This window comes from Scyliorhinus torazame, chromosome 29 (assembly GCF_047496885.1).
Source record: "Scyliorhinus torazame isolate Kashiwa2021f chromosome 29, sScyTor2.1, whole genome shotgun sequence".
NCBI classification, from domain to species: domain Eukaryota; kingdom Metazoa; phylum Chordata; class Chondrichthyes; order Carcharhiniformes; family Scyliorhinidae; genus Scyliorhinus; species Scyliorhinus torazame.
Window position 1 is genome coordinate 23057638 of NC_092735.1, and position 21563 is coordinate 23079200.

At 47.1% G+C, this 21563-nt stretch overlaps 1 protein-coding gene across 1 annotated transcript in view; it reads right to left on the reverse strand.

The window, feature by feature from the left end:
* Window positions 1-429: 429 nt before the first annotated feature.
* Window positions 430-21563, reverse strand: part of LOC140403932 (somatostatin receptor type 5-like) — a 99942-nt gene continuing 78808 nt past the window's right edge. The window contains exon 2 of the mRNA XM_072492198.1: window positions 430-2001. Within this exon, the coding sequence (XP_072348299.1) occupies window positions 776-1963 (1188 nt within the window). The 5' untranslated portion in view covers window positions 1964-2001 and the 3' untranslated portion in view covers window positions 430-775. The remainder of the gene's footprint in view (window positions 2002-21563) is intronic.

Below are 21563 nucleotides of genomic sequence, written 5' to 3' on the forward strand. Positions count from 1 at the left end.
AAAAAGGGTAACCACGGCAATAACCGTTATGAAACCAGTTGGCATGCATATATTATCCAGCAGAGGGGTACAGATATCCCCACAATGCGGTACAAATACTGTGATACAATACGGGCACTTGATTCAGGCCTAACGCACATAGGGTTGCAGACATCACTGGGTTGCGGAGCTCGTGAAATGTATTTTTCAACCCAAACGAGCTGGGGATATCTCGATTCGCCTGCCTTTCTCGTACTCGTGTGTCCCGATGTCTTAATGTGCCGACCCCCTTGGCTGACTGTCCCCTCCCCTCCCTCCGATTTGGCCCCATTCCCTCCTGAAGGCTCGGACCCGACCTTCAGGTCGACGCACTCGCCTCTGACCAACGGGTCCGTCACTGTGGAATTGACCCCCCCCCCACCCTCCCACTCCCCCCCCCCCTCCCGCTGGGACAACTATTACGGGGTTGGGTGAACAATAGCCCCGTGACCCGGCTGTCCAGCTGCTTGATGCCCACATGGCTGGGACGCAAGATCTTGGGGCTCCTTGGCATCAAACCCTGATTGACCTTTGGCCCCGCCTTCCCCAACTGAGGGGCACTGAGGTCAAATGTCACCACCTTGGAATGAAGCATGGACCAGAGTACGAACAAAGGAACTTTCCCCCAGTAAATCCCATGAACTCAATACTAGGCAGTACAGTTCCCATCGTGTCAAATGGCCTAGAAGGTTTGATAAATTCAGATTTATTCAGCTACAGAAAAGCAATATGGGCAGTCACAATATTTCACAAAGGTTTACAAGTCGCTGATCTCCAGTGTCCCGTTTTGGGTTGAGTTTGGTAAGATTTCATTGGGTATCTTCTGCTCCGGGCTGCCAGCCAGCAGGTTCTCTTGCGCCTGGGCATTCTGGGCAATGTTGTTGATGTGCCGCATCTCCATGTAGGTGCTGGCCGTCCCTCTGCTGCCCGGATTCTTGTCGTCCACCTTCCTGGTGGTCCGGCACAGGACCTTGCGGAAGCCTTGCTTGAAGTTGTCCGAGAGGAAGCCGTAGATGATGGGGTTGGCGCAGCTGTTGGCGTACGACAGCACCACCACGAAGAAGTAGAGGCCCACCAAGGCGGGCTCCGAGGGCATGGTGGACACAAGGTTGACTATGTTCATGACGTAGAAAGGGAGCCAGCAGAAGACGAAGGCGGCCACCACGATGACCACCATCCAGGTCACCCGCCGCTCCGATTTCTTCCTCTTGGTGGAATTGGCCCTCACCTTCTTGCCTGAGGACTTCACCTTGATCACAATGAGAAGGTAGCAGAGACAAATGACCAGCAGGGGGGCAAAGAAGCCCAGGGTGGCCGTATAAATGATGAATGCCGTGGACCAGATGATAATGGGCTCGGGCCAATTGATGTTGCAGGTGTGCATGCCGGCCTTTACATCCGAGAAGATGACAACCGGAAGGACCACCACGAAGGAGATAGCCCAGACCATGGCGTTGATGATCTTAGCCACGTGGGGTTTGCGCCACCTGATGGACTTCCCAGGGTGCACCACGGCAATGTATCGGTCGATGCTCATCACGGTGAGGCAGAAGATGCTGGTGAACTGGTTGATCCCATCCACCGTCATGACCAATCGGCACATTAGCGAGCCGAAAGGCCAGTAGGACAAGGCGTGCTGGATGGCCAGGAAGGGCAGGCCCAGCATGAAGAGCTCGTCAGCTATGGCGAGGTTCAAAATGTAGAGGTTGGTGACTGACTCCATTTTGGCGTAGTGGAGGATGACGTGAATGATGAGAGTGTTCCCACTCAGTCCGATGACACACACGGTGAAATAAATGGCGGGAATCAGCACGGCGCGCCCGCTGCGCATGCTTTCCGCCTCCAAGGTGCTGTTACCGGATATGTTTTCAATGGAAAGTGTTGGGACGCTGTAAAATCTGGAACTTGCCGAAGGTGTCGCGAGGTAGGATAAAGGCTTCTCCATTGCTTCCAGAACGTGTTGCCTCCAGCTGCAATGCACTCCTGAAAAAACAAAGCCAAATTCATGTTAGCAAAGGATTAACACATGAACAAAAATCATTCATGTCGACTATGCTCCCCCCAGGTTAACACTCTAGGTTTATTCATGGTAAACATGTTAATCTATATTTATCCCTGTTGACCATGTTAATCCATACTTCTCCATAATCCATGTTGTTTCCATGTCAGTTCAAGCCTATTTGTTACCTTCTGTTACCACTGACTGTAACAGCAACAAAAATTGTTTTTCCTTTTTTCTTTCATGGGATGAAAAAAAAACTGAGATGAGGCGGAATGTCTTCAGCCCGAGGGTGGTGAATCTGTGGAACTCTTTGCCGCAGAAGGCTGTGGAGACCAAATCACTGAGTGTCTTTAAGACAGAGATAGATAGGTTCCTGGATTAATAAGGGGATCAGGGGTTATGGGGAGAACATAGAACATTGGACATACAGTGCAGAAGGAGGCCATTCGGTCCATCGAGTCGACACCGACCCACTTAAGCCCTCACTTCCACCCCATTCCCGTAACCCAATAATCCCTCCTAACCTTTTGGGTCACTGAGGGCAATTTATCACGGCCAATCCACCGAACCTGCACACCTTTGGACTGTGGGAGGAAACCGGAGCACCCGGAGGAAACCCACGCAGGCACGTGGAGAACGTGTAGACTCCGCACAGACAGTGACCCAGCGGGGAATCGAACCTGGAACCCTGGCGCTGTGAAGCCACAGTGCTGTCCACTTGTGCTACCGTGCTGCCCGAAGGCAGGAGAATGGGGATGAGAAAAATATCAGCCATGATCGAATGGCGGAGCAGACTTGATGGGCCGAATGGCCTAATTCTGCTCCTATGTCTTATGGATGTGGGTATCGCCAGCATGTCCAGCATTTCTTGCCCATCTCGAGTTGCCCTTGATCTGAGGGTTTCGTTAGGCCATCGCAGAGGGGCAGTGAAGAGGCAACAACATTGCTGTGGGTCTGGAGTCAGATGTTGGCCAGACCAGGTAAGGACGGCAGATTTCCTTCCCGAAAGGACACCTGAGAACCAGTTGGGCCTTTACGGAAGGGAAGGATCTAGAAGCTGGTAGTGGGGCGGGCCTTGTTCTAGAAGACAGAAACCCGGGCTAAGAGGAACAACAACTGGATATTAATGAGATGTGGATACTGGGATGGATGGGTGGAAAGGGGAAAATCAGGAACCGGCACATCAGGGGGGTCAGAGAAGATTGTTGGTCCGAGCTGTTTGTTCCCTCTTCGTAGACTGTCAGAATTCTGCCTTCCTCAACCTTGAATAACTAAGGCCCTCTCTGTGTCAGTGCTGTATTAGGGTGCTCTCACTGTGAGTGCTGTATTAGGGTGCTCTCACTGTGAGTGCTGCATTACGGTGCCCTCACTGCAAGTGCTGTATTAGAGTGCTCTCTTTGTGAGTGCTGTATTAGAGTGCTCTCACTGTGAGTTCTGTATTAGATTGCTCTCACTGTGAGTGCTGTATTAGAGTTGCTCTGTGTGAGTGCTGTATTAGAGTGCTTTCACTGTGAGTGCTGTATTAGAGTGCTCTCACTGTCAATGCTGTATTAGGGTGCTCTCACTGTGAGTGCTGTATTACGGTGCCCTCACTGCAAGTGCTGAATTAGAGTGCTCTCTTTGTGAGTGCTGTATTAGAGTGCTCTCACTATGAGTTCTGTATTAGATTGTCTCACTGTGAGTGCTGTATTAGAGTCACTCTGTGTGAGTGCTGCATTAAGTGCTTTCACTGTGAGTGCTGTATTAGAGTGCTCTCACTGTCAGTGCTGTATTAGGGTGCTCTCACTGTGAGTGCTGTATTACAGTGCCCTCACTGCAAGTACTGTGTTAGAGTGCTCTCTTTGTGAGTGCTAGATTAGAGGGCTCTCACTATGAGTTCTGTATTAGATTGCTCTCACTGTGAGTGCTGTATAAGAGTCACTCTGTGTGAGTGCTGTATTAGAATGCTTTCACTGTGAGTGCTGTATTAGAGTGCTTTCTGTGGGAGTGCTGTATTAGAGTGCTCTCACTGTGAGTGCTGTATTATAGTGCTCTCACTGTGAGTGCTGTATTTGAGTGCTCTCTATGTGAGTGCTGTATTAGAGTGCTGTCTGTGTGAGTGCTGTATTAGGGTGCTATCTGTGTGAGTGCTGTATTAGAGTGCTCTCACTGTGAGTGCTGTATTAGAATGCTCTTTGTGTGAGTGCTGTAGTACAGTGCGCTCCCTGAGAGTGCTGTATAATGTGCTTTCACTGTGAGTGCTGTATTGGAGTGCTCTCACTGTGAGTGCTGTATTAGAGTGGTCACATTGTGAGTGCTGTATTAGGGTGCTTTCTGTGAGTGCTGTTTTAGAGTACTCTCACTGTGAGTGCTCTTTTAGAGTGCTTTGTGTGTAAGTGCTGCAATAGAGAGCACTCTGTGTGGCTGCTGTATTAGAGTGCTCTCACTGTGAGTGCTCTTTTAGAGTGCTCTCATTGTGAGTGCTGTAATAGAGTTCTTTATGTGTGAGTGCTACAATAGAGAGCTCTCTGTGTGGGTGCTGTATTAGAGTGCTCTCACTGTGAGCGCTGTATTAGAGTACTCTCACTGTGAGTGCTGTATTAGATTGCTTTATGTGTGAGTTCTGCATTAGAGTGCTCTCTGTGTGAGTGCTGTATACGAGTGCTCTCATTGTGAGTGCTGTATTAGAGTACACTTACTGTGATTGCTGTTTTAACGTGCTCTCACTGTGAGTGCAGTATTAGTGTGATCTCTGTGTGAGTGCTGTATTAGAGTGCTCTCACTGTCAGTGCTGTATTAGAGTGCTCTCACTGTGAGTGCGGCATTAGAGTGCTCTCACTGTGAGTGTTCTTTTAGAGTGCTCTCACAGTGAGTGCAGTATTAGAGTGCTTTATGTGTGAGTGCTGCATTCAAGTTCTCTCTGTGTGAGTGCTGTATTAGAGTGCTCTTCACTGTGAGTGCAGTCTCAGAGTTCTCTCTGTGCGAGTGCTGTATTAGAATGCTCTCACTGTGAGTGCTATATTACGGTGCCCTCACTGCAAGTGCTGTATTAGAGTGCTCTCTTTGTAAGTGCTGTATTAGAGTGCTCACACTATGAGTTCTGTATTAGATTGCTCTCACTCTGAGTGCTGTACTAGAGTCCTCTCTGTGTCAGTGCTGTATTAGAGTGCTCTCACTGTGAGTGCTGTATTATAGTGCTCTCACTGTGAGTGCTGTATTTGAGTGCTCTCTTTGTGAGTGCTGTATTAGAGAGCTTACTGGATGAGCTCTGTATTAGGGTGCTCTCTGTGTGAGTACTGTATTAGCGTGCTCTCACTGTGAGTGCTGTATTATAGTGCTCTCACTATGAGTGCTGTATTTGAGTGTTCTTTATGTGGGTGCTGTATTAGAGTGCTCACTGGGTGAGTTCTGTATTCGGGTGCTCTCTGTGTGAGTGCTGTATTAGAGTGCTCCCACTGTGAGTACTGTATTAGAGTGTTCTCACTATGAGTGCTGTATTAGGGTGCTCTTCGTGTGAGTGCTGTATTAGGGTGCTCTCTAATGGGACTGCTGTATTATAGTGCTGTCTGTGTGAGTGCTGTATTAGGGTGCGCTCTGTGTGAGTGCTGTATTAGATTGCTCTCACTGTGAGTGCTGTATTAGAGTGCTCTCACTGTGTGTGCTGTATTAGTGTGCTCTCTGTGTGAGTGCTGTTTTAGGGTCCATTCTGTGTGAGTGCTGTATTAGAGTGCTCTCATTGTGAGAACTGTATTAGGGTGCTCTCTGTGTGAGTGCTGTATTAAAGGTCTCTCACTGTGAGTGCTGTATTAGAGTGCTCTCACTGTAAGTGCAGTATTAGAATGTTCTCTGTGTGCGTGCTTATTAGAGTGCTCTCACAGTGAGTGCTGTATTAGAGTGCTCGCTATGTAAGTGCTGTATTAGAGTGCTCTGTGGTTGAGTGTTGTATTAGGGTGCTGTCTGTGTGAGTGCTGTAATAGAGCGCTCTCCCTGTAAGTGCTGTATTAGAGTTCTCCCACTGCAAGTACGGTAGTAGAGTGCTCTCTGTGTGAGTGCTGTAATAGGGTGCTCTCACAATGAGTGCTGTATTCAGGTGCTCTCATTGTGAGCGCTGTATAAGGGTGCTCTCACTGTGAGTACTGTATTAGTGTGCTCTCACTATGAGTGCTGTATTAGGGTGCTCTTCGTGTGAGTGCTGTATTAGGGTGCTCTCTAATGGGACTGCTGTATTATAGTGCTGTCTGTGTGAGTGCTGTATTAAGGTGCTCTCTGTGTGAGTGCTGTATTAGAGTGCTCTCACTGTGAGAACTATATTAGGGTGCTCTCTGTGTGAGTGCTGTATTAGATTTCTCTCACTGTGACTGCTGTATCAGTGTGCTGACACTGTGAGTGCTGTATTAGGGTGCTCTCTGTGTGAGTGCTGTGTTAGAGTTCTCTCACTGTAAGTGCAGTATTAGAGTGTTCTCTGTGTGCGTGCTTATTAGAGTGCTCTCACAGTGAGTGCTGTATTAGAGTGCTCTCACTGTGAGTGCTGTATTAGACTGCACTCACTGTGAGTGCGGTATCAGAGTTCTCTCTGTGTGAGTGTTGTATTACGGTGCTCTCACTGTGAGTGCTGTATTAGAGTGCACTCACTGTGAGTGCGCCATCAGAGTGCTCTCTGTGTGAGTGGTGTATTACGGTGCTCTCACTGTGAGTGCAGTATTAGGGTGCTCACACTGTGAGTGCTGTATTGGGGTGCTCTATGAGTGAGTGCTGTATTAGGGTGCTCTCACTATGAGTGCTGTATGAGGGTGTTCTCTGTGTGAGTGCTGTATTAGGGTGCTATCTAATGGGAGTGCTGTATTAAACTGCTGACTGTAAGAGTGCTTTATTACGGTGCTCTCTGTGTGAGTGCTGTATTAGTGTGCCCTCACTCTGAGTGCTGTATTAGAGTGGTCTCATTGTGAGTGCTGTATTAGAGTGCTCTCTGTGTGAGTGATGTATTAGGTTGCTCTCTGTGTGAGTGCTGTATTAGAGTGCTCTCACTGTGAGAACTGTATTAGAGTGATCTCACTGTAAGTGTTGTATCAGAGTGCTGACACTGTGAGTGCTCTTTTAGAGTGTTCTCACTGAGAGTGCAGTATTAGAGTGCTTTATGTGTGAGTGCTGCATTAGAGTTCTCTCTATGTGAGTGCTGTATTAGAGTTCTCTCACTGTGAGTGCTGTATTAGAGTGTGCACTGTGTGCGTGCTTATTAGAGTGCTCTCACACTGAGTGCTGTATTAGAGTGCTCTCATTTTGAGTGCTGTATTAGAGTGCACTCACTGTCAGTGCAGTATCAGAGTGCTCTCTGTGTGAGTGATGTATTACGGTGCTCTCATTGTGAGTGCTGTATTAGGGTGCACTCTGTGCAAGTGTTGTATCAGAGTGCTCTCACTGTGAGTGCTGTATTAGGGTGCTCTATGAGTGAGTGCTGTATTAGGGTGCTCTCACTATGTGTGCTGTTTTAGGGTGTTCTCTGTGTGAGTGCTGTATTAGGGTGCTCTCTAATGGGAGTGCTGTATTAAACTGCTGTCTGTACGAGTGCTGTATTTGGGTGCTCTCTGTATGAGTGCTGTATTAGCGTGCCCTCACTCTGAGTGCTGTATTAGAGTGCTCTCACTGTGAGTGCTGTATTAGAGTGCTCTCTGTGTGAGTGATGTATTAGGTTGCTCTTTGTGTGAGTGCTGTATTAGTGTGCTCTCACAATGAGTGCTGTATTAGGGTGCTCTCTATGTGAGTGCTGTATTAGAGAGCTCTCACTGTGAGTGCAGAATTAGTGTGCTCTCTGTGTGAGTGCTGTATTAGAGTGCTCTCACTGTGATTATTGTATGAGGATGGTCTCACTGTGAGTGCTGTATTACGGTGCTCTCACTGTGAGTGCTGTATTACAGTGCTCTCACTGTAAGTGCTGTGTTAGAGTGCTCTCACAATGAGTTCTACATTAGATTGCTCTCACTGTGAGTGCTGTATTAGAGTCCTCTCTGTGTGAGTGCTGTATTAAAGAGCTCTCACTGTGAGTGCTGTATTAGAGTGCTCACACTGTGAGTTCAGTATTAGAGTGCTCTCACTGTGAGTGCTGTATTAGAGTGCCCTCACTGTGAGTGCTGTATTAGAGTGCTCTCTGTGTGAGTGCTGTATTAGGTTGCTCTCTGTGTGAGTGCTGTATTAGAGTGCTCTCACTGTGAGAACTGTATTAGAGTGATCTCACTGTAAGTGTTGTATCAGAGTGCTGACACTGTGAGTGCTCTTTTAGAGTGTTCTCACTGAGAGTGCAGTATTAGAGTGCTTTATGTGTGAGTGCTGCATTAGAGTTCTCTCTATGTGAGTGCTGTATTAGAGTTCTCTCACTGTGAGTGCTGTATTAGAGTGTGCACTGTGTGCATGCTTATTAGAGTGCTCTCACACTGAGTGCTGTATTAGAGTGCTCTCATTTTGAGTGCTGTATTAGAGTGCACTCACTGTCAGTGCAGTATCAGAGTGCTCTCTGTGTGAGTGATGTATTACGGTGCTCTCATTGTGAGTGCTGTATTAGGGTGCACTCTGTGCAAGTGTTGTATCAGAGTGCTCTCACTGTGAGTGCTGTATTAGGGTGCTCTATGAGTAAGTGCTGTATTAGGGTGCTCTCACTATGTGTGCTGTTTTAGGGTGTTCTCTGTGTGAGTGCTGTATTAGGGTGCTCTCTAATGGGAGTGCTGTATTAAACTGCTGTCTGTACGAGTGCTGTATTTGGGTGCTCTCTGTATGAGTGCTGTATTAGCGTGCCCTCACTCTGAGTGCTGTATGAGAGTGCTCTCACTGTGAGTGCTGTATTAGAGTGCTCTCTGTGTGAGTGATGTATTAGGATGCTCTCTGTGTGAGTGCTGTATTAGTGTGCTCTCACAATGAGTGCTGTATTAGAGTGCTCTCACTGTGAGTTCTGTATTAGATTGCTCTCACTGTGAGTGCTGTATTAGAGTTGCTCTGTGTGAGTGCTGTATTAGAGTGCTTTCACTGTGAGTGCTGTATTAGAGTGCTCTCACTGTCAATGCTGTATTAGGGTGCTCTCACTGTGAGTGCTGTATTACGGTGCCCTCACTGCAAGTGCTGAATTAGAGTGCTCTCTTTGTGAGTGCTGTATTAGAGTGCTCTCACTATGAGTTCTGTATTAGATTGTCTCACTGTGAGTGCTGTATTAGAGTCACTCTGTGTGAGTGCTGCATTAAGTGCTTTCACTGTGAGTGCTGTATTAGAGTGCTCTCACTGTCAGTGCTGTATTAGGGTGCTCTCACTGTGAGTGCTGTATTACAGTGCCCTCACTGCAAGTACTGTGTTAGAGTGCTCTCTTTGTGAGTGCTAGATTAGAGGGCTCTCACTATGAGTTCTGTATTAGATTGCTCTCACTGTGAGTGCTGTATAAGAGTCACTCTGTGTGAGTGCTGTATTAGAATGCTTTCACTGTGAGTGCTGTATTAGAGTGCTTTCTGTGGGAGTGCTGTATTAGAGTGCTCTCACTGTGAGTGCTGTATTATAGTGCTCTCACTGTGAGTGCTGTATTTGAGTGCTCTCTATGTGAGTGCTGTATTAGAGTGCTGTCTGTGTGAGTGCTGTATTAGGGTGCTATCTGTGTGAGTGCTGTATTAGAGTGCTCTCACTGTGAGTGCTGTATTAGAATGCTCTTTGTGTGAGTGCTGTAGTACAGTGCACTCCCTGAGAGTGCTGTATAATGTGCTTTCACTGTGAGTGCTGTATTGGAGTGCTCTCACTGTGAGTGCTGTATTAGAGTGGTCACATTGTGAGTGCTGTATTAGGGTGCTTTCTGTGAGTGCTGTTTTAGAGTACTCTCACTGTGAGTGCTCTTTTAGAGTGCTTTGTGTGTAAGTGCTGCAATAGAGAGCACTCTGTGTGGCTGCTGTATTAGAGTGCTCTCACTGTGAGTGCTCTTTTAGAGTGCTCTCATTGTGAGTGCTGTAATAGAGTTCTTTATGTGTGAGTGCTACAATAGAGAGCTCTCTGTGTGGGTGCTGTATTAGAGTGCTCTCACTGTGAGCGCTGTATTAGAGTACTCTCACTGTGAGTGCTGTATTAGATTGCTTTATGTGTGAGTTCTGCATTAGAGTGCTCTCTGTGTGAGCGCTGTATACGAGTGCTCTCATTGTGAGTGCTGTATTAGAGTACACTTACTGTGATTGCTGTTTTAACGTGCTCTCACTGTGAGTGCTGTATTAGTGTGATCTCTGTGTGAGTGCTGTATTAGAGTGCTCTCACTGTCAGTGCTGTATTAGAGTGCTCTCACTGTGAGTGCGGCATTAGAGTGCTCTCACTGTGAGTGTTCTTTTAGAGTGCTCTCACAGTGAGTGCAGTATTAGAGTGCTTTATGTGTGAGTGCTGCATTCAAGTTCTCTCTGTGTGAGTGCTGTATTAGAGTGCTCTTCACTGTGAGTGCAGTCTCAGAGTTCTCTCTGTGCGAGTGCTGTATTAGAATGCTCTCACTGTGAGTGCTATATTACGGTGCCCTCACTGCAAGTGCTGTATTAGAGTGCTCTCTTTGTAAGTGCTGTATTAGAGTGCTCACACTATGAGTTCTGTATTAGATTGCTCTCACTCTGAGTGCTGTACTAGAGTCCTCTCTGTGTCAGTGCTGTATTAGAGTGCTCTCACTGTGAGTGCTGTATTATAGTGCTCTCACTGTGAGTGCTGTATTTGAGTGCTCTCTTTGTGAGTGCTGTATTAGAGAGCTTACTGGATGAGCTCTGTATTAGGGTGCTCTCTGTGTGAGTACTGTATTAGCGTGCTCTCACTGTGAGTGCTGTATTATAGTGCTCTCACTATGAGTGCTGTATTTGAGTGTTCTTTATGTGGGTGCTGTATTAGAGTGCTCACTGGGTGAGTTCTGTATTCGGGTGCTCTCTGTGTGAGTGCTGTATTAGAGTGCTCCCACTGTGAGTACTGTATTAGAGTGTTCTCACTATGAGTGCTGTATTAGGGTGCTCTTCGTGTGAGTGCTGTATTAGGGTGCTCTCTAATGGGACTGCTGTATTATAGTGCTGTCTGTGTGAGTGCTGTATTAGGGTGCGCTCTGTGTGAGTGCTGTATTAGATTGCTCTCACTGTGAGTGCTGTATTAGAGTGCTCTCACTGTGTGTGCTGTATTAGTGTGCTCTCTGTGTGAGTGCTGTTTTAGGGTCCATTCTGTGTGAGTGCTGTATTAGAGTGCTCTCATTGTGAGAACTGTATTAGGGTGCTCTCTGTGTGAGTGCTGTATTAAAGGTCTCTCACTGTGAGTGCTGTATTAGAGTGCTCTCACTGTAAGTGCAGTATTAGAATGTTCTCTGTGTGCGTGCTTATTAGAGTGCTCTCACAGTGAGTGCTGTATTAGAGTGCTCGCTATGTGAGTGCTGTATTAGAGTGCTCTGTGGTTGAGTGTTGTATTAGGGTGCTGTCTGTGTGAGTGCTGTAATAGAGCGCTCTCCCTGTAAGTGCTGTATTAGAGTTCTCCCACTGCAAGTACGGTAGTAGAGTGCTCTCTGTGTGAGTGCTGTAATAGGGTGCTCTCACAATGAGTGCTGTATTCAGGTGCTCTCATTGTGAGCGCTGTATAAGGGTGCTCTCACTGTGAGTACTGTATTAGTGTGCTCTCACTATGAGTGCTGTATTAGGGTGCTCTTCGTGTGAGTGCTGTATTAGGGTGCTCTCTAATGGGACTGCTGTATTATAGTGCTGTCTGTGTGAGTGCTGTATTAAGGTGCTCTCTGTGTGAGTGCTGTATTAGAGTGCTCTCACTGTGAGAACTATATTAGGGTGCTCTCTGTGTGAGTGCTGTATTAGATTTCTCTCACTGTGACTGCTGTATCAGTGTGCTGACACTGTGCGTGCTGTATTAGGGTGCTCTCTGTGTGAGTGCTGTGTTAGAGTTCTCTCACTGTAAGTGCAGTATTAGAGTGTTCTCTGTGTGCGTGCTTATTAGAGTGCTCTCACAGTGAGTGCTGTATTAGAGTGCTCTCACTGTGAGTGCTGTATTAGACTGCACTCACTGTGAGTGCGGTATCAGAGTTCTCTCTGTGTGAGTGTTGTATTACGGTGCTCTCACTGTGAGTGCTGTATTAGAGTGCACTCACTGTGAGTGCGCCATCAGAGTGCTCTCTGTGTGAGTGGTGTATTACGGTGCTCTCACTGTGAGTGCAGTATTAGGGTGCTCACACTGTGAGTGCTGTATTGGGGTGCTCTATGAGTGAGTGCTGTATTAGGGTGCTCTCACTATGAGTGCTGTATGAGGGTGTTCTCTGTGTGAGTGCTGTATTAGGGTGCTATCTAATGGGAGTGCTGTATTAAACTGCTGACTGTAAGAGTGCTTTATTACGGTGCTCTCTGTGTGAGTGCTGTATTAGTGTGCCCTCACTCTGAGTGCTGTATTAGAGTGGTCTCATTGTGAGTGCTGTATTAGAGTGCTCTCTGTGTGAGTGATGTATTAGGTTGCTCTCTGTGTGAGTGCTGTATTAGAGTGCTCTCACTGTGAGAACTGTATTAGAGTGATCTCACTGTAAGTGTTGTATCAGAGTGCTGACACTGTGAGTGCTCTTTTAGAGTGTTCTCACTGAGAGTGCAGTATTAGAGTGCTTTATGTGTGAGTGCTGCATTAGAGTTCTCTCTATGTGAGTGCTGTATTAGAGTTCTCTCACTGTGAGTGCTGTATTAGAGTGTGCACTGTGTGCGTGCTTATTAGAGTGCTCTCACACTGAGTGCTGTATTAGAGTGCTCTCATTTTGAGTGCTGTATTAGAGTGCACTCACTGTCAGTGCAGTATCAGAGTGCTCTCTGTGTGAGTGATGTATTACGGTGCTCTCATTGTGAGTGCTGTATTAGGGTGCACTCTGTGCAAGTGTTGTATCAGAGTGCTCTCACTGTGAGTGCTGTATTAGGGTGCTCTATGAGTGAGTGCTGTATTAGGGTGCTCTCACTATGTGTGCTGTTTTAGGGTGTTCTCTGTGTGAGTGCTGTATTAGGGTGCTCTCTAATGGGAGTGCTGTATTAAACTGCTGTCTGTACGAGTGCTGTATTTGGGTGCTCTCTGTATGAGTGCTGTATTAGCGTGCCCTCACTCTGAGTGCTGTATTAGAGTGCTCTCACTGTGAGTGCTGTATTAGAGTGCTCTCTGTGTGAGTGATGTATTAGGTTGCTCTCTGTGTGAGTGCTGTATTAGTGTGCTCTCACAATGAGTGCTGTATTAGGGTGCTCTCTATGTGAGTGCTGTATTAGAGAGCTCTCACTGTGAGTGCAGAATTAGTGTGCTCTCTGTGTGAGTGCTGTATTAGAGTGCTCTCACTGTGATTATTGTATGAGGATGGTCTCACTGTGAGTGCTGTATTACGGTGCTCTCACTGTGAGTGCTGTATTACAGTGCTCTCACTGTAAGTGCTGTGTTAGAGTGCTCTCACAATGAGTTCTACATTAGATTGCTCTCACTGTGAGTGCTGTATTAGAGTCCTCTCTGTGTGAGTGCTGTATTAAAGAGCTCTCACTGTGAGTGCTGTATTAGAGTGCTCACACTGTGAGTTCAGTATTAGAGTGCTCTCACTGTGAGTGCTGTATTAGAGTGCCCTCACTGTGAGTGCTGTATTAGAGTGCTCTCTGTGTGAGTGCTGTATTAGGTTGCTCTCTGTGTGAGTGCTGTATTAGAGTGCTCTCACTGTGAGAACTGTATTAGAGTGATCTCACTGTAAGTGTTGTATCAGAGTGCTGACACTGTGAGTGCTCTTTTAGAGTGTTCTCACTGAGAGTGCAGTATTAGAGTGCTTTATGTGTGAGTGCTGCATTAGAGTTCTCTCTATGTGAGTGCTGTATTAGAGTTCTCTCACTGTGAGTGCTGTATTAGAGTGTGCACTGTGTGCATGCTTATTAGAGTGCTCTCACACTGAGTGCTGTATTAGAGTGCTCTCACTTTGAGTGCTGTATTAGAGTGCACTCACTGTCAGTGCAGTATCAGAGTGCTCTCGGTGTGAGTGATGTATTACGGTGCTCTCATTGTGAGTGCTGTATTAGGGTGCACTCTGTGCAAGTGTTGTATCAGAGTGCTCTCACTGTGAGTGCTGTATTAGGGTGCTCTATGAGTGAGTGCTGTATTAGGGTGCTCTCACTATGTGTGCTGTTTTAGGGTGTTCTCTGTGTGAGTGCTGTATTAGGGTGCTCTCTAATGGGAGTGCTGTATTAAACTGCTGTCTGTACGAGTGCTGTATTTGGGTGCTCTCTGTATGAGTGCTGTATTAGCGTGCCCTCACTCTGAGTGCTGTATTAGAGTGCTCTCACTGTGAGTGTTGTATTAGAGTGCTCTCTGTGTGAGTGATGTATTAGGATGCTCTCTGTGTGAGTGCTGTATTAGTGTGCTCTCACAATGAGTGCTGTATTAGGGTGCTCTCTATGTGAGTGCTGTATTAGAGAGCTCTCACTGTGAGTGCAGAATTAGTGTGCTCTCTGTGTGAGTGCTGTATTAGAGTGCTCTCACTGTGATTATTGTATGAGGATGGTCTCACTGTGAGTGCTGTATTACGGTGCTCTCACTGTGAGTGCTGTATTACAGTGCTCTCACTGTAAGTGCTGTGTTAGAGTGCTCTCACAATGAGTTCTACATTAGATTGCTCTCACTGTGAGTGCTGTCTTAGAGTGCTCACACTGTGAGTTCAGTATTAGAGTGCTCTCACTGTGAGTGCTGTATTAGAGTGCCCTCACTGTGAGTGCTGTATTAGAGTGCTCTCTGTGTGAGTGCTGTATTAGGGTGCTCTCTGTGTGAGTGCTGTTATAGAGTACTCTCACTGTGAGTGCTGTATTACGGTGTTCCCTGTGTGAGTGCTGTATTAGAGTGCTCTCACTGTCAGTGCAGAATTAAATTTCTCTCACAGTGAGTGCTGTATTAGAGTACTTTATGTGTGAGTCCTGCATTAGAGTTCTCTCTGTGTGAGTCTTGCATTAGAGTGCTCTCCCTGTGAGTGCAGTATTAGAGTGCTCTCTCTGTGAGTGCTGTATTAGAATGCTCTCACTGTGAGTGCTGTATTAGGATGGTATCACTGTGATGCTGAATAACGGTGCTCTCACTGTGAGTGGTGTATTACGGTGCTCTCACTGTAAGTGCTGTGTTAGAGTGCTCTCAGAATGAGTTCTATATTAGATTCCTCTCACTGTGAGTGCTGAATAAGAGTCCTCTCTGTGTGAGTGCTGTATTAGAGTGCCCTCACTGTGAGTGCTGTATTAGTGTGCTCTCACTGTGTGTGCTGTATTAGAGTGTTCTCTATGTGAGTGCTGTATTAGAGTGCTCTGTGGTTGAGTGTTGTATTAGGGTGCTCTCTGTTTGAGTGCTGTATTAGAGTGCTCTCCCTGTAAGTGATGTATCAGAGTGCTCCCACTGCAAGTTAGGTATTAGAGTGCTCTCTGTGTGAGTGCTGTATTAGGGTGCTCTCACAATGAGTACTGTATTAGGGTGCTCTCTGTGTGAGTGCTGCATTCGGGTGCTCTCATTGTGAGCGCTGTCTCAGGGTGCTCTCATTGTGAGTACCGTATTAGAGTGCTCACACTGTGGGTGCTGTATTAGAGTGCTCACTGCGTGAGTGCTGTATTCGGGTGCTCACAGTGTGAGTGCTGCATTAGGGAGCTGTATGTGTGAGTGGTGTATTAGTGTGCTCTCACTATGAGTGCTGTATTAGGGTGCTCTTCGTGTGAGTGCTGTATTAGGGTGCTCTCTAATGGGACTGCTGTATTATAGTGCTGTCTGTGTGAGTGCTGTATAAGGGTGCTCTCTGTGTGAGTGCTGTATTAGAGTGCTCTCTGTGTGAGTGCTGTATTAGGGTGCTGTCTGTGTGAGTGCTGTATTAGAGTGCTCACATTGTGAGAACTGTATTAGGGTGCTCTCTGTGTGAGTGCTATATTAGAGTTCTTTCACTGTTAGTGCTGTATCAGAGTGCTGACACTGTGAGTGCTGTATTAGGGTGCTCTCTGTGTGAGTACAGTATTAGAATTCTCTCACTGTGAGTGCTGTATTCGAGTGCTCACACTGTGAGTGCTGTATTAGGGAGCTCACTGTGTGAGTGCTATATTAGAGTGCTCTCACTGTGAGTGCAGTATTAGAATGCTCTCACTGTGAGTGCTGTATTAGGATGGTATCACTGTGATGCTGAATTACAGTGCACTCACTGTGAGTGGTGTATTATGGTGCTCTCACTGTAAGTGCTGTGTTAGAGTGCTCTCAGAATGAGTTCTATATTAGATTGCTCTCACTGTGAGTGCTGTATAAGAGTCCTCTCTGTGTGAGTGCTGTATTAGAGTGCTCTCACTGTGAGTGCTGTATTAGTGTGCTCTCACTGTGTGTGCTGTATTAGAGTGCTCTCTATGTGAGTGCTGTATTAGAGTGCTCTGTGGTTGAGTGTTGTATTAGGGTGCTCTCTGTGTGAGTGCTGTATTAGAGTGCTCTCCCTGTAAGTGGTGTATTAGAGTGCTCTCACTGCGAGTGCGGTATTAGAGTGCTCTCTGTGTTTGTGCTGTATTGGGGTGCTCTCATTGTGAGCGCTGTATAAGGGTGCTCTCATTGTGAGTACTGTATTAGAGTGCTCACACTGTGGGTGCTGTATTAGAGTGCTCACTGCGTGAGTGCTGTATTAGGGTGCTCACACTGTGAGTGCTGTATTAGGGAGCTGTATGTATGTGCTGTATTGGTGTGTTCTCACTATGAGTGCTGTATTAGGGTGCTCTTCGTGTGAGTGCTGTATTAGGGTGCTCTCTAATGGGACTGCTGTATTATAGTGCTGTCTGTGTGAGTGCTTTATTATGGTGCTCTCTGTGTGAGTGCTGTATTAGAGTGCTCTCACTGTGAGTGCTGTATTAGAGTGCTCTCACTGTGAGTGCTGTATTAAGCTGCTCTCTGTGTGAGTGCTGTATTACAGCTGTTGAGTTCGGGAGTGAGAGCTGGGACCTTAGAATCAGCGCGGGAATTTTGAAAAGCGCGGGGGCTGCGAGACAGAGGGGACCATTTAAAAGGTTGCTGTCTGTGGTGAGGTGAGTACAGATTAACTTACTTGCCTTGCAGGTCAGCTGTTGAGTTCGGGAGTGAGAGCTGGGACCTTAGAATCAGCGCGGGAATTTTGAAAAGCGCGGGGGCTGCGAGACAGAGGGGACCATTTAAAAGGTTGCTGTCTGTGGTGAGGTGAGTACAGATTAACTTGCTTGCCTTGCAGGTCAGCTGTTGAGTTCGGGAGTGAGAGCTGGGACCTTAGAATCAGCGCGGGAATTTTGAAAAGCGCGGGGGCTGCGAGACAGAGGGGACCATTTAAAAGGTTGCTGTCTGTGGTGAGGTGAGTACAGATTAACTTACTTGCCTTGCAGGTCAGCTGTTGAGTTCGGGAGTGAGAGCTGGGACCTTAGAATCAGCGCGGGAATTTTGAAAAAGCGCAGATTAACAACTTGCTTACCTTGCAGGCCAAGTCGATTTCAGCAGGAGCGGAGCAGGTTAGTCCATTTCTGCGGGGGCAGTGCGGAAGTGATTTCTGGGAGGTAAGTTTCTCCTTTAAATAAATTTTTTTTAAAAATTCTAGTGTTTAAGGTGGGAACAGGAAGTCGACCCGCGGACGTCTGGGAAGACCCTCACCAATAAATTCTGGTGGAGAGGAAACCCGAGACACTACACGTGTAGTGTCTCCCACCCGCCCTCCTCCTCTAACCTAATAATAAAACCCTTTGGTGTGAGGTAAGTACCATATTTTATTATTGTTATTAATAATTTTTATTCTTTATTTTTATTTTTTTTATATATAAAATTTTTTTTTTAATTTAGTTGTTAGCCAGATCTTGGTAGAAAGTTAGAGGAATGGCAGGGAAGGGAGTGCAATGTTCCTCCTGCAGGATGTTTGAGGTGAGGGATGCCGTTAGTGTCCCTGCTGATTTTACCTGCAGGAAGTGCTGCCATCTCCAGCTCCTCCAAGACCGAGTTAGGGAACTGGAGCTGGAGTTGGAAGAACTTCGGATCATTCGGGAGGCAGAGGGGGTCATAGATAGCAGCTTCAGGGAATTAGTTACACCAAAGATTGGAGATAGATGGGTAACTGTAAGAGGGACGGGGAAAAAACAGTCAGTGCAGGGATCCCCTGCGGTCGTTCCCCTGAGAAACAAGTATACCGCTTTGGATACTTGTGGGGGGGACGACTTACCAGGGGTAAGCCATGGGGTACAGACCTCTGGCACAGAGTCTGTCCCTGTTGCTCAGAAGGGAAGGGGGGAGAGGAGCTGAGCATTAGTAATTGGGGACTCTATAGTCAGGGGCACAGATAGGAGATTTTGTGGGAGCGTCAGAGACTCACGTTTGGTATGTTGCCTCCCAGGTGCAAGGGTACGTGATGTCTCGGATCGTGTTTTCCGGGTCCTTAAGGGGGAGGGGGAGCAGCCCCAAGTCGTGGTCCACATTGGCACTAACGACATAGGTAGGAAAGGGGATAAGGATGTCAGGCAGGCTTTCAGGGAGCTAGGATGGAAGCTCAGAACTAGAACAAACAGAGTTGTTATCTCTGGGTTGTTGCCCGTGCCACGTGATAGTGAGATGAGGAATAGGGAGAGAGAGCAATTAAACACGTGGCTACAGGGATGGTGCAGGCGGGAGGGATTCAGATTTCTGGATAACTGGGGCGCTTTCTGGGGAAGGTGGGACCTCTACAGACAGGATGGTCTACATCTGAACCTGCGGGCACAAATATCCTGGGGGGGAGATTTGTTAGTGCTCTTTGGGGGGGTTTAAACTAATGCAGCAGGGGCATGGGAACCTGGATTGTAGTTTTAGGGTAAGGGAGAATGAGAGTATAGAGGTCAGGAGCTCAGATTTGACGTCGGAGGAGGGGGCCAGTGTTCAGGTAGGTGGTTTGAAGTGTGTCTACTTCAATGCCAGGAGTATACGAAATAAGGTAGGGGAACTGGCAGCATGGGTTGGTACCTGGGACTTCGATGTTGTGGCCATTTCGGAGACGTGGATAGAGCAGGGACAGGAATGGATGTTGCAGGTTCCGGGGTTTAGGTGTTTTAGTAAGCTCAGGGAAGGAGGCAAAAGAGGGGGAGGTGTGGCGCTGCTAGTCAAGAGCAGTATTACGGTGGCGGAGAGGATGCTAGATGGGGACTCATCTTCCGAGGTAGTATGGGCTGAGGTTAGAAACAGGAAAGGAGAGGTCACCCTGTTGGGAGTTTTCTATAGGCCTCCAAATAGTTCTAGGGATGTAGAGGAAAGGATGGCGAAGATGATCCTGGATATGAGCGAAAGTAACAGGGTAGTTATTATGGGAGACTTTAACTTTCCAAATATTGACTGGAAAAGATATAGTTCGAGTACATTAGATGGGTCGTTTTTTGTTCAGTGTGTGCAGGAGGGTTTCCTGACACAGTTTGTTGACAGGCCAACAAGAGGTGAGGCCACATTGGATTTGGTTTTGGGTAATGAACCAGGCCAGGTGTTGGATTTGGAGGTAGGTGAGCACTTTGGGGACAGTGACCACAATTCGGTGACGTTTACGTTAAGGATGGAAAGGGATAAGTATACACCGCAGGGCAAGAGTTATAGCTGGGGGAAGGGAAATTATGATGCCATTAGACGTGACTTGGGGGGGATAAGGTGGAGAAGTAGGCTGCAAGTTTTGGACACACTGGATAAGTGGAGCTTGTTCAAGGATCAGCTATTGCGTGTTCTTGATAAGTATGTACCGGTCAGGCAGGGAGGAAGGTGCCGAGCGAGGGAACCGTGGTTTACCAAAGAAGTGGAATCTCTTGTTAAGAGGAAGAAGGAGGCCTATGTGAAGATGAGGTGTGAAGTTTCAGTTGGGGCGATGGATAGTTACAAGGTAGCGAGGAAGGATCTAAAGAGAGAGCTAAGACGAGCAAGGAGGGGACATGAGAAGTATTTGGCAGGAAGGATCAAGGAAAACCCAAAAGCTTTCTATAGGTATGTCAGGAATAAGCGAATGACTAGGGACAGAGTAGGACCAGTCAAGGACAGGGATGGGAAGTTGTGTGTAGAGTCTGAAGAGATAGGCGAGATACTAAATGAATATTTTTCGTCAGTATTCACTCAGGAAAAAGATAATGTTGTGGAGGAGAATGCTGAGCTCCAGGTAAATAGATTAAATGGCATTGAGGTAAGTAGGGAAGAGGTGTTGGCAATTCTGGACAGGCTGAAAATAGATAAGTCCCCGGGGCCTGATGGGATTTATCCTAGGATTCTCTGGGAGGCCAGGGAAGAGATTGCTGGACCATTGGCTTTGATTTTTATGTCATCATTGGATACAGGAATAGTGCCAGAGGACTGGAGGACAGCAAATGTGGTCCCTTTGTTCAAAAAGGGGAGCAGAGACAACCCCGGCAACTATAGACCGGTGAGCCTCACGTCTGTAGTGGGTAAAGTCTTGGAGGGCATTATAAGAGACAAGATTTATAATCATCTAGATAGGAATAATATGATCAGGGATAGTCAGCATGGCTTTGTGAAGGGTAGGTCATGCCTCACAAACCTTATCGAGTTCTTTGAGAAGGTGACTGAACAGGTAGACGAGGGTAGAGCAGTTGATGTGGTGTATATGGATTTCAGCAAAGCGTTTGATAAGGTTCCCCACGGTAGGCTATTGCAGAAAATACGGAGGCTGGGGATTGAGGGTGATTTAGAGATGTGGATCAGAAATTGGCTAGCTGAAAGAAGACAGAGGGTGGTGGTTGATGGGAAATGTTCAGAATGGAGTTCTGTCACAAGTGGAGTACCACAAGGATCTGTTCTGGGGCCGTTGCTGTTTGTCATTTTTATCAATGACCTAGAGGAAGGCGCAGAAGGGTGGGTGAGTAAATTTGCAGACGATACTAAAGTCGGTGGTGTTGTCGATAGTGAGGAAGGAAGTAGCAGGTTACAGAGGGATATAGATAAGCTGCAGTGCTGGGCTGAGAGGTGGCAAATGGAGTTTAATGTAGAGAAGTGTGAGGTGATTCACTTTGGAAGGAAAAACAGGAATGTGGAATATGTGGCTAATGGAAAAGTTCTTGAAAGTGTGGATGAGCAGAGGGATCTAGGTGTCCATGTACATAGATCCCTGAAAGTTGCCACCCAGGTTGATAGGGTGGTGAAGAAGGCCTATGGAGTGTTGGCCTTTATTGGTAGAGGGATTGAGTTCCGGAGTCAGGAGGTCATGTTGCAGCTGTACAGAACTCTGGTACGGCCGCATTTGGAGTATTGCGTACAGTTCTGGTCACCGCATTATAGGAAGGACGTGGAGGCTTTGGAGCGGGTGCAGAGGAGATTTACCAGGATGTTGCCTGGTATGGAGGGAAAATCTTATGAGGAAAGGCTGATGGACTTGAGGTTGTTTTCGTTAGAGAGAAGAAGGTTAAGAGGAGACTTAATAGAGGCATACAAAATGATCAGAGGGTTAGATAGGGTGGACAGTGAGAGCCTTCTCCCGCGGATGGAAATGGCTAGCACGAGGGGACATAGCCTTAAACTGAGGGGTAATAGATATAGGACAGAGGTCAGGGGTAGGTTCTTTACGCAAAGAGTAGTGAGGCCGTGGAATGCC